Source organism: Tachypleus tridentatus, chromosome 6 (genome assembly GCF_004210375.1).
Source record: "Tachypleus tridentatus isolate NWPU-2018 chromosome 6, ASM421037v1, whole genome shotgun sequence".
NCBI classification, from domain to species: Eukaryota; Metazoa; Arthropoda; class Merostomata; order Xiphosura; family Limulidae; genus Tachypleus; species Tachypleus tridentatus.
In genome coordinates, this window is record NC_134830.1 from 50,403,092 (window position 1) to 50,416,640 (window position 13,549).

Sequence of the window (13,549 nt, forward strand, 5' to 3'; positions counted from 1 at the left end):
AGTTAGCAAAGACAAATTTTGTCGACTCCTGCCTTCTAATTACACGCCCTTTCGTGATTTGCTAATAAAAGTCCGGCATTATAAACATGTTCAAAGATTTTTTTTCAAGAGATACGTCACTGGCCGTGCTCATATTGTGAAAAATTTATCGATAGAAACTTTCTCGGTGGTTGCGTGTCTTCGATCATAAACAATTTTATTTTTTTGAAAATGATGTTTCGCTTGAAAGCTGTGAGTCTCTGTTGTTTGCGTGTTAACCAATCACGCCAAAGGTAAAGAGTTGCGCTGCAGGAAACAAAGTTAGAACTTGCTTTGTAAAGCATTTTAAGTGGTGGAAAACTCCATTAAATAGTTATTACTCAGAAAGCCAAGGCAATAATATAGTAATAGTTATAGCGAAACGAAACGCTACAAGACAGCAGCATATTAAAACAGGTAGGGTATATCTAAAAGCAGCTTTTATTAACTGGTACTAGACAAAGAGAAAGTGTTTTATATTTGCTATTCATTTCAATAATATAAGTAATTTTATCAGGTCATCCCTTAAGTAATGTCCGAATTTACATTCAGAAAAGGAGAAAGGATTTGAAACACTTTTAATGCTATTTAATTCATAATGTATGTTCCATTATTATTAATTACTTCCTACCAATGATTCACAAGCTTTTGAATGCCACTTCTGTAAAATTCTTGGTGTCTGGAGGAAAAGAATGTAGAGAGGGTAGTTTTGACATCACGTGTTCCAAGCTCTTTTCCATCAAGATAGTTCTGCAAACTTTGGAAAAGATAATTATCAGATGGGCAAGGTCTGGAGAATAAGGAGGATGTCGAAGTTTCTCCCAATCTAGCTCTTCAATCTTTGCAGATGTGATTCTTGCTTTATGGGACCGTGCATTATTCTGGTGTAACACAACACCTTTATGATTGATGAAAGCAGGCCTCTTTTCTATCAGTGCAACATTCAAGGGCTCTAACTGTTGACAATAGAAGTCTGATGTAATCGTTACATTGAGTGGCAGCAACTCAAAGTGGATCACACCAACAATATCCCACCAAACGCTTAACAAGACTTTCCTAGAGTGGAGAGCCATTTTGGGCTGTGCTTTAGCCAGTTTCTTGCACTGAACCATTGTCTGCGGAGCTTAACATTTTAATAATATATACATTTTTTTATTTCCAGTTAGTTACTATCTTGTCCAAAAAAGGTGAGTTAAGTTCACGAGATGCAGAAAAGTGCACATTTCCACTCTTGTTCTAAGGTTGGCTTCTGTCAAATCATAGGGGACCCATTTTCAAAGTTGCAGATGACGGTGAACTGTTGAATTAAGCTTCTGTGCTAGTTCTTCAACTGCTACAGCACAATCTTCATCAAGTGCAGCCAGCAGCAAGTCATCATTAAACTCAACACGACGACTTAAACGTGGCGCATCATTTAAGCTGTAGTCACCTGATCCGAACTTCTGAAACCACCTTCGACATTTTTTTCATTAACAAACTCCGCACGATAAACACCTTGAATGTTTCGTGTAGTTTCTGCTGCAGTTTTGCCTTTTTTAAACTCATAAAGCATTATATGCCTAATGTGCTCCTCAGATACATCAATTTTCATAAGGGTTTATTTGATTAGTGATCTGAAAAAGTTGTGTTGGGTTAGTTTCTTTTATTTATCTGAACATTTTTTATACATGTCCTACTACATATTATAGTCATTAAAGCCTTTTATAAAGACAGAAATTATGACGTACTTTCTGTATTAAATTTTCGAACATTACTCATGGGAGATCTGATATAATCTGACAGCTTGTCTGATTCTAATAGTCTTTATTTTTGTTAAGATATATATTTTGTAAATATTACAATGTGTTATATATTTAATTCTACCCCATTAATGAATCATGAGTATAAAATATTACACTACTTAATATTCATACATTTCACGGGTAAACCAACTGAGAACTTGTTGACTGAAACAGGCCTGCCACACTGCGAGCATCGCAACTGGACTTTTAGCGTTACGAGTCCTTACACTTGCCACCGAGCCTATTAATAACATCCACAATTATAGTTACAACTACCACAGTGTTTCCTGTCGATTTTATTTGATCAAACTGCCTTATACTAGGACAATAGAAATGGAAGTTATCGTCTTAAAAAATAGTCTGTTTTGTAACTCCTAACAGCATGTGAAAATAAACCTAACTAAATACTGTATACAAACAAGATTAACTATATAGACTTGACGCTTCGAACACAATTAACTTATTCAAACAGTAGGTAATTGAGAAGTACTTAACAGAGGATAATATACCTTTAATACTTTCTTACAAGAATTCAAAATTGGAACTTAGAGGTTAAGTAGGTTATAATAGAAAGACTCATAATGTCGTTACAGTCCATGTCGCCGTCAATTTTCACAAAAGTCTTACAGCATAACCTATATCACAAAAAATCTCAGTTGTAAGGTTGTCACGTCCAAAGCACACCAGTTTTCCTTGCATGATTTCCATAATCTATTTAGCGTACAAGAATCGTAGATTCTTAGCGCTGTTCAATTTTCCAGTCACACAGAAAACCGTAGGAACCGCTTTGCGGCTTTACAGATTTCTCTTCGTATGGACATCCTTTTCAATCTCCAACAATTTGAGGTATAAGATAAATAAACAGGAGGTAAACTGTTTCCAAGCATTGGTTATTCTTGATTACATTGCATAACATTTTTTGGTCACGTCGATGACTTCTGTCAATGATTTTTGTCTTCATGGATTCTTACCTTTATAGGCGACAGACTTTGATCACCATCGTTTAGTTAAGACTTGTTCTAAGTTTCTTTACGGGTAGTCCTTTGATCCCAAGTTAATCCATATTTTTTGTTTTACAATGCCGTTAAGTCTTAAAGATTCTTAATCAATGTAACTTTATGAATATTTCAAGTGGAAAATAGCTGTTACATATTATTCCCACAAACATTCAATTTTTATTTGACAATACACTATCTAAGAGCTGCAAATCAAGAGGTTCGCACCAGATCACCTCTCCGGTAGCTTAAACTGGAGTTTAATGTACACATTTCAAAAACTAAAAGTTTGTATATAAAAAAACAAGAAACTATACAGTTTACACTCAAAACTAAACGTCTATCAGATCCAAACTCTCAAAGTGTCAGAGAGTATTACAGCTGTTTGTGATCCTGGTGTACACCGGTAGGATCCTCTAAGACTTCCCAGCACGCACTCTATCACTCTACCCCAGGAACTGGCGTCAGACATCATCCGATTTCTCCGATTCAGAAGCAGGAGTGAGAGCGTTAAAACGTGAAATATTTTTATCCTACGTCCCGAGGTTATCAAACCACATCAGTGTTGTATTAACACATATAATTAAGTATAGTTTACAAATAAACAATGAATTTACAACGTATACATTTTACAACTATACTCTATGTTTAGAACGTACCCATTTTACAAATATACTGTGTTTACAATGTACATCAGTTATACTGTGTTTATAATGTACATCAGTTATACTATGTATTTAGAACGAACATTTTGCAGTTATACTATGTGTTTAGAAGGTACACACATTACAATTATAATGTGTTTAGAATGTACATATTTTAAATTATAATGTGTTTAGAATGTACACATATATTACAATTATAATGTGTATTCACAATGTACACGTTTTACAACTACAATGTGTATTTACAATGTACACGTTTTACAACTATAATGTGCGTTTAGAATGAACATATTTTAAAACGATAATGTGTATAGAATGAACATTTTACAATTACAATGTGTGTTTAGAATGTATTCATATTACAACTATAATGCATGTTTAGAATATACACATTTTACAATTATAACGTGTTTAGAATGTACACATATTATAGTTATAATGTATGTTTAGAATGTACACATATTATAGTTATAATGTATGTTTAGAATATACACATTTTACAACTATACTGTGTGTTTAGAATGAACACATTTTACAATTATAACGTGTTTAGAATGTACACATATTATAGTTATAATGTATGTTTACAATGTTCACATTTTACAATTATAATGTGTTTAGAATGTACACATTCTATAACTGTAATATGTGTTTGGAATGTACACATATTACAATTGTAATGTGTGTTTAGAATGTACACATTTTACATCCATACTGTGTGTTTAGAATATACACGTTTTATAACTATAATGTGTATTTACAGTGTACACATTTTACAACTATAATGTGTGTTTAAGAATGTACACGTATTACAACTATAATGCGTTTAGAATATACACCTTTTACAACTATGCTGTGTGTTTAGAATGAACATATTTTACTGTTATAATGTTTGTTTAGAATGTACACATATTACATTTATAATGTGTGTTAAGAATGTACACATTTTACAACTATAATATGTGTTTAGAATGTACACATTTTACATCTATAATGTGTGTTTAGAATGTACACATTTTGCAACTATAATGTGTGTTTAGAATGTACACATTTTACAAGTTTACTGTTTGTTTAGAATGTACATATTTTACAAGTATACTGTGTGTTTAGATCTACACATTTCTTAAAAGGCTTATTGTTTAGATAATATACCGTGAAAATATTTTTTTATTTATTTATGCTCAAAATGGATGTTGTAACTACTTATAAGACTACTGTTGCTAAGCCTAAAGCGGAAGGTACCCACTTGTCGTTTTCTCCTTGTTGTTGTTTTGAATTAAGCACAAAGCTATACAATGGACTATCTGTGCTCTGCCCACTACGGGTATCGAAACCCGGTTTTTAGCGTTGTAAGTCGAAAGACATGCCGCTGGGGGGCGCTTTCTCCTTGTATTTTAACTTAAATTAAATTGTGTGTATCTTCGATAGTATATGTGTATTCACTTTCTTACTGATGTACATAGTGTCAAGTAATTAGCGTTTCTCACATTTTCTTTATTTGACTTACAAAAATGGAAGTTTGGTGTTGAAATATTTATCATGATGATGGCTTCATACGCCTGACAGATTTTGGCAAAGCTCTGGCGCCATAAGACTTAATATCACACTACTGCGCGAATCTATATAAAAATTATAAATATTATACAAGACATTCCAGCTTTGTATATGTGTGTTGTGGCTATTAAAATTGTCTCAGTATATCGTCCTCAATTCTGTATTATATTCTACTTACCAATTTTAATTCTAATTTATAACTCACTTCAATCTTTCAGTTTCAAAAGTAATGAACTGCACACAACGTTAAAATGAATACACACATTTAAAAAGGTTTTAATTACGGACAACAATGTATGCTTTACAGAAAGTTCAGTCTACATAGTTTATGGCGGTATGTCTGCGCACTTACAACGCTAGAAACTAGGTTGCCGTACCCGTGGTGAACAAAGCAAAGCTCGCCCATTGTATAGCTTTATACTAATTCAAAATAAACAAGCATAATTTTATATTAATATTTATCCAAAGGTATTTCTATGACCTTAATGAAATTTTAGAGAATATGTATATATTTTTTGAGATTTGAACATACAATATTATATCCATTTGCAAAACTCTCACATTGTTCAATAATAAGGCTTCAGAGGTAAAGATAATATAATAGATCATCAGAGATAAAGATAAATTAAATCGAAATAACTGCAGGTACACCAGGAAATTTTTTAACCCTCTGCTTTCCGTAATGTAATATAAAAACACATTAATATGACTTCACACAATAAAAATGAATATCTTACTATAGTGATTTCAATAAAACACCAGGCAAAACGGCCGGTAAGATTTAATAATAATGAATTTAATCATATATCAATCTAAACAACCCATTCCTCCAGTGTGTTAAAGTTATGTTTATGGGTTTCCAAGTCTAAAATCCGAGATTCTTTTTCACCACGGGGAATAAAAAAACTAAATCAACGTTCAGTACTAACGGTAGACACAAAATTAGCCAATTAATTACGTTTAAACATAAACAAACGTCTTTAAAATCTAACAGTCGAATATTCAACACTTCAACAAGTGTCAAAGTTTCAACAGTTATTTCTCTTTCTCTTTGGTTAAGAATATCCATAAAATAAAATGTGGCTCGTACAACGTCAATGGGCGTTCAAGTTTCTCTTTCTTCCTAGAACTGAATTTAATTATCAGTTAGTAAATGTTTTTTTTGTTTTTCTTTTAAATGAAGAAAAATTCCAGATTTCTACGTTTTTGTTTACCAATACTTTAATTTTTTGGTAATGGTTATTGTTATATATTGCTGTTTGTTTGTTTTTCTCTAGCATGAGCGTGTCTTTCCAGACCAGAAACTCTACTTTTCTGCATGTAGCTGTTGACGAGGTGAGAAACACCTTTCTACTGAATTATTGGTTTTAACATGATAACTCTGTGGTTGACGTTAAAAAACCAGAACGCTAATATTGAATCACTTAATTGTCATAATTTTGTTATTAATTCTAATCGAGTTGACTGCTTTTGTACATCTAACCGGACAACCATTAACAAACACTAAATACTTTTCTTCACAAGTCACCATTTTGGTTGCCAGATTTCAGATAAGCGGTCTTGTACTGACGTCACAAAATCATGTTACCTAATTGTTCATTCCGCCATACTGGACGTCAAATGTTTGTTTGTTTGTGTTTGAATTTCGCACAAAGCTACTCGAGGGCTATCTGTGCTAGCCGTCCCTAATTTAGCAGTGTAAGGCTAGAGGAAGGCAACTAGTCATCACCACTCACCGCCAACTCTTGGGCTACTCTTTTACCAACGAATAGTAGGATTGACCGTCACATTATAACGCCCCCACGGCTGAAAGAGCGAGCATGTTTGGCGCGACGGGGATGCGAATCCGCGACCCTCAGGAGTCGCACGCCTTAACACGCTTGGCCATGCGGGGCCTAAAAGATTGTTGTTGTTTTGAATTAAGCACAAAGCTACACAATGGGGTATCTGTGTTCTGCCCAGCACGGGTATCGAAGCCCGGTTTGTAGCGTTGTAAGTCCGCAGACATACCGCTGAACCACTGGGAGGCAAAAATGTTTGATGTGACGGGTAACCGAACCCGTGATTCTCGGATTATAAGTCGAGTGCCTTAACCACCGACGTCAAATGTTTACATTATTATTAGTTGGAAATTACAATTTTCTTCTAATATAATGTGCATTTCAAAATATAATCACACTAATCAAAGCTGGAATTATCATGTCTGGTTAAATGCTGACTATAAATCTAAAAGTCTTTGTTCAGAAAAACTGTAATTCGCAAAATGTTGAGAGATAAATGAAAAGAAAAAATCTAAAAACACATTCTTTTAAACTAGAAAAAAATTGTTTCTTCTAACAAAGTTTGGAGAAACGTCTTTTCATTAGACTTAGTTACACTTCCACATGAAACCGAGAAAATATGTGTGATCAGAAAGGTACTAAAAATTTCCCCCGCTAGGACAGCCGTAAGTCTTCGGATTTACAAAGCTAAAATCAGGGATACAATATGTGTGATCGGAACGTTACTATGTAAAATTTTTTTTGATTTCAATTTTGCGATTTTTTTTAATGTCATCTTTTACAAAAAGAAATTCTTCTTCTTTCATGGATATTTACAGAAAACTGTACTTCACCTACTACAAATGTTACGTCCATCACATCAGCTGCCATATTGAATTTTTCATTCCTAGCGCTCCCTCGGGCCTTTGAGTGTTAACTTTAAGAATGTCAATATTTGGAACGCGCATATCTTGTGATCCGGCATATATAGCGAGAAAGTAATTAGCAATAAGGCTATAGATTTGAATATTCTGTAAAAGGCGATATATATATATCTTTAGAACAATTTTACTCACTCTTGTATTTATGTGAATTATTGCTCATTGCAAAAAGAAAATGTCTGACGGTTGAATGGAATAGGCATACGTGCAAGAACACTCGGTATTGACAGCCATCTTAAGAGAAAATAATAATTGCCTAAAACGTATTTAGTTGTTTGTCCAAAGTATTCTTGAAATTTAAAATGAAATATAAAAAAACATAATAAAAAAGAGGAGTGATCTTATAGTGAGTTAATGTAATAGCGGCAAACTAAACGTAATAATTTTGTAACTAATAAAAGTATTACAATGAATTGTTAGGACTAACATGCAAAATACAGTAGTTACTAGGAATTATAAGATAAATAAAACGAATACGAGTAATTACTAGTACTAGTATGGATAATATGGTACCTAACCATAAGCTATGAAGTAAAAAAAAAGTAATACGGTGAGCTGTCAGCACAAGGGTGAGATGTGTCAAATTTCCAAAGGGGGGGATAAAATATTCAAATAAGGAAACATTGGTTGACAAAGTTATATTGAGCCATGTGCTTTCTCAACTGTGAGAAATCAGTCACGGAGTTAGGCGTTGTAAGTTTGTAAACTTACCACTATCCTATCGGGAGATTTATTTATTTATATTGAAACGACTACTAAAAATACATAATAACGAAACACATAGCTTTATACCACACCACATCTAAAATCTATTCATGCTGCACAGCAAATAACAATAGTTTGAAGACGAGTACTTGCTCTTTCATGCAGTGTAAAAGAAACAGTTATTATATTTGTGTAGAAATTATTGATTTATTATCCAGGGGATAAATTCATCTCCCGAGAATAATAACTTAATGTGCAGTCTAAGGGATGAAAACAACAGAGCCAAAGAAATCATCTCCACCCCCACGATACAGTCGTTAAAAAAGAATTATAATGTAAACTAGTTAGATTATCTGTCCCCTGGAAGAAAGTTATGTAAATTTATGATTAAGGAAAGATTATCTTAGGACATGAAAAGTTACTTCCCTTATATGTAATTGTAAAAAAAAAAAATGCAAAACCGAATATATGTATGTATCTCCATCTGCACCTAATGAATCTTCATATCAGTTCTGGTGCAGGTCCATCCACACCCTGCGGAATAGTTGTATAGACGTAATACTGTCTGTTGTATTACATTTATATAGACTGGTGGTATTAGGAGAGCATATACGTAAAAATCGTGTTGATACAATCATTAATATGAAATGTGATTAATGGTAAGTTAGGGTTACTAGAATGGTGGATAAGAAACAGAGGCGTATTAGTATGACAGATAAATAAAGTTGTAGGTAAAAGTTATTAGTATGGTGAGTAAGTAAAATTATAGGTATATGATATTAGTATGATAGATAAGTAAAGTTGTAGATAAAGGATTTATGATTAAAATCGTTTTCATTTCAGTGGTTTCCATTTGTCAAAGTTACTCGTGATGGACACAATGAAATCAGTATAAATGGACCAATGAAGTTTGTTCTACAGGACTTAACTCGATCTTTAAATTTTAGGTTAGTACGTGTGAAATTATGTGTTTTTGTCATTTCGTATGGACCAAAGATTATCCTATTTCATGTTTATGTACTCTTCTGGTTTATATTCTCAGAGAATTAAACGAAACACAAAAAATATCATGACAGCGTTTTGTGCTACGAGAAGGCTCTGGTCATATGATCAGTTGAGAAATCGCATTTCTGTTAAACTGTTTTGATTCTTCCGATTTCACTCACTAACTGTATGATATGTTCTGAATCTCTACAACATTCAGAAAGTTTTACCTTTAACAACACTGTATTAAGATAAAATTAAATATGTCACGTCACAAGTCAATACAATATGAAAACGTGACAGAGAAGCGTGAATCACAATTACATAAGTAGTATGAAAATTGACCGATTCTTAGAAAGGTATGATAGTTCTTTTGGATGCCAAGTATTCACACATTCAAATCATGAAAAGATGTGTTTAGATCACGGAATAAAATAGTCAGCAGAAGTATGTTGTTGAATTATTAAGACACCCACTGTTATTAATTGAAATAGTCAGTAGAAGTATATTGTTGAATTATTAAGAACACTTGGTGTTATTAATTAAAGTAGTCAGTAGAGGTATGTTGTTGAATTGTTAAGTAGTAACACCCACTTTTATTAATTAAAATAGTCAGTAGAAATATTTGTTGAATTAAGAAGTAACACCCACTGTTATCAATTAAAATAGTCAGTGATAGCGTTATCAACAATAATAAAGGGAATACACCTTTTTTAGTTAGTTGTTATTGAGTTATCGATACACGTGTTGTTGTTGAATACTGTTATGCTTTTCTAACAAAGCTATACACTGATGTCACCTGATGACCACCAGTGGGGAGTGCAGCTCTCTAATGGAAAGTGGACAGGGATGATCGGCATGGTACACAGAGGGGTCTGTTCAGTCTTTCACTTTATTAGATATATTATTCTGTTTTCTTCTAAATACATATTTTTATAAGGACTAATACAAACAATTGTCAATAGAGGGTAGCATACGTCGACAGGCTACTTTGAATGATGTTTTCCGTTAATTAATCTCTTTGGAATTGTTTAACCTTTATTTAACTTTTCATTCGCAGTTTTTAAATGTTAGTTACTTTTTTTTAACCTTTAGAATTTCCACTGTTTTAAAATTTTTTATTCCGTTACGACAATACAAGTAGAAAACTTAATAACAACTTTATTGTTCTATACAGTAACGGTTAGTAGCTTGACTCTCGCTTATCTTTGTTTAAGTTTTAATTGTCTGAATCTGTCAAGTTAACAGCTCTGAACCTTATTTTAGTTTTCGTTGTATGTTTTCTCCAAGCCTTCGACTACCTGAATCCAATCACTCACATATCAATCTGATTTATGTAGCGCAAAGTTAATAATTTGCTAATTACTTTAATGTGTTCCTCATATTGGTTAAATATTGATTGGTTGTAGTGAATATTCACAACTTTAACTTTTAAGTGATTACAGAAACTAAAATAATTTCAAAGAATTGCAGCAATATTGATTTAAAGGACAACAACAAACATTTACAAAAACAGTCACGTACATGTTTGTTAACTTTTAATAATATTCAAGGTATATTTAAACACATAAGGTGATTTTTTATTTTTTTGAAGGAAGTGGATTTTGCTTTAGGTCCATTTGCTATTAACTACGAGCGCCACCAAGTGACCGATATGACAAATCCCCTTTACGTTACCCACCTTGCCGTTTTGTCCGGTGTACCTCGACAGGCACCAAACTTCTTCAGATATTTACTAGTTTGTGATTTAAAGGTTAGCCATTATTTCTTTGATGTTTATACGTACAAACGTTGCTTGTGATGCCTACTCACACTTACGTCTAAATCTACGAAACTTTATTGTAAAAAGTTAAGACTGTAATGAGATATTCGGTGTAAACTTATTTTGCTATCCTGACTTATGTTGTTTTAAATGATGTTATTTCAAAAGTATTTACGAGCATTTTAGCCTTCCATATCTGTGGTGAAGTATTATATGGTCGCGTTTAGCGCAACTAAGTTTGGTTAACTGAATTTCGCGCAAAGCTACACGAGAGTTATCTGCGATAGCTATCCCTAATTTAGCAGTTATCACCACCCACCGCTAACTCTTAGGTTACTCTTTACCAACGAATACTAGGATTCACTGTCACATTATAACACTCCTACAGCTAAAAGAGCGAGCGTGACATAGCCAAGATAATAAGTTTTTATATAATGTGTTTATTTCTTCATTTGTAGTTATGCACAAAGCTACGCAAAGAGGAATCTGTGTTCTGCCCACCACGGGTATCAAAACTCGGTTTCTAGCGTTTAAATCTACAGCCATACAGCCGTGTAAAATGTCTTCTTTGAAGAGAAAATGGAAATGTATTTGGTATTTCCAACCTGAACGATATCCAAAATTCATAAATATCCATCCATAATTTAGAACTGAATTCTAGAGAAGAGGCAACCAGTTAACAGTGCCCGCCGCCTACACAGGTGGACTTAACTGAATTGCGGGATTAACAGTAAGTTGTAAATGCTTTCCTCTTCGTTTATAATGCGTTCAGGCGGCAATAGCGTAAGGTTGAATCTTCTGATACGCAGCTCAGTAAAATAGTCACTAGGCCACGACCGTGCGGGTCTTATTAAAAAGACAGTAGTAACCAAGTTCATGGCCTGAAAAGTGTGATAAGGAAACCAGGAACCTCAGTTCCACACCTGGCACGTTAATCAGTGGGCCTTCTAAGGTCAAGGTGAGGAGTTAAGGGTCGTTCACTGTTTTATATTTCATACACATATCTAAGGGCTCGCATGGCCAGATAGTTAAGGCGCTCGACTCGTAATCTGAGGGTTGCGAGTTCGAATTCCCGTTGCACCAAACAGGCTCGCCCTTTCAGCCATGAGGACGATATAATGTGACAGTCAATCTCTATTTGTTGGTAAAAGAGCAGCCCAAGAGTTGGAGGTGGGTGATGATGACAAGCTGCCTTCCTCCAGTCTTATACTGCTACATTAGGGAGATTAGCGGAGATATCCCTCGTGTAGCTTTACGCGAAATTAAAAACAAAGAAACAAACACATATCTAAACTTGTATCTCAAAATAATGTATCTTCGGTCGGTCGTGTAAGTAAACTTCTATGTTTATATATACAAATTAAATAATAACATATTTTCATTGAGATTGTGAAATTGAAAAAAACAAGTTTTTTGTTTTTTTTTGGTTGGAACATTTTACGCTATTTCTTATACGTTTTGTAACATTTTCTGCCTAGGTGTGCTTGGGTGTTTTACTGGCTCTGCTATTCTTGACCATTATCTCGGCATCCTTCGTCCTTATTCAAGAAGACAGAACTACCAACAATGGCTGGGTGTTTTTATCTTTAACCAACTGCTGGTCATTCTGGAGGATATTGTTATATCAAGGTTCAAACAATCTTTCAAAATATTTCTTACTCGACCTTTAAAAATGTTCGATTTATAAACAACCAGGTCCACACAGAACTTCGCGAGCAGCTTTGACATACAATAACGCATTTAATATACGTCTGTTGTTTTAATATTGAAACAGCGTTCATAAAACAAAACTAACATTCAAAAAGACTATTTTTAGCCGCGGCATAATGGCTCATAGAACGGCTCCGATTTTTTTCAAGTACAAACTTTTAGCTGATGGCTCCTTCATATTTTGACGGATTTGAGATCTAATTACAGTTTTGGACTCAACAGGTCAAACCCTATCGACTGTATTTGACCACGCACAAGATCTCGCAGTTGCATTTCTCTTCAATCCGGCCTAAAAGAAATAAAAGTGCCACGATTATTGAGGATTCTCTTGTTTTAACAAGTTCTGTACGTCAATAGTAGTCATATGTTTCGTTAATGGTGATTTGATACATAGTTAACTATTTCAGAAGATGATGACTAAAATGTGGTAAAGTAAAGTACTTACCTTTAATTACAGTTTCTATTAACTATTATATCCAGACTCCAGCTATTATTGTTGCCCCATCTGATGACTAACGTTACCTAATTAACTATTATATCCAGACTCCAGCTATTATTGTTGCCCCATCTGATGACTAACGTTACCTACTTAACTATTATATCCAGACTCCAGCTATTATTCTTGCCCCATCTGATGACTAACGTTACCTAATTAACTATTATATCCAGACTCC

At 33.7% G+C, this 13,549-nt stretch overlaps 1 protein-coding gene across 1 annotated transcript; it reads left to right on the forward strand.

The window, feature by feature from the left end:
* Positions 1-385: 385 nt before the first annotated feature.
* LOC143254545 (glutamate receptor ionotropic, kainate glr-3-like) lies at positions 386-13,148 on the forward strand. The gene is made up of 6 exons (XM_076509711.1): positions 386-435; positions 6,291-6,348; positions 9,263-9,366; positions 10,186-10,276; positions 10,998-11,156; positions 12,644-13,148. Exons 2-6 carry the CDS (start codon positions 6,292-6,294, stop codon positions 12,833-12,835), a joined length of 603 nt encoding a protein of 200 aa, XP_076365826.1. The 5' UTR covers positions 386-435; position 6,291; the 3' UTR covers positions 12,836-13,148.
* The last annotated feature ends 401 nt before the right edge of the window (positions 13,149-13,549 follow it).

What these genes read in the sequence shown, in the direction of transcription:
- LOC143254545 (XM_076509711.1), top strand. Translation starts at nt 6,292, where the DNA reads ATGAGCGTGTCTTTCCAGACCAGAAACTCTACTTTTCTGCATGTAGCT. An exon ending in TCGGCATGGTACACAGAGGG is followed by an intron (nt 10,277 to 10,997) that starts GTCTGTTCAGTC and finishes ATTTTTTTGAAG; the next exon opens with GAAGTGGATTTTGCTTTAGG. An exon ending in TACTAGTTTGTGATTTAAAG is followed by an intron (nt 11,157 to 12,643) that starts GTTAGCCATTAT and finishes TTTTCTGCCTAG; the next exon opens with GTGTGCTTGGGTGTTTTACT.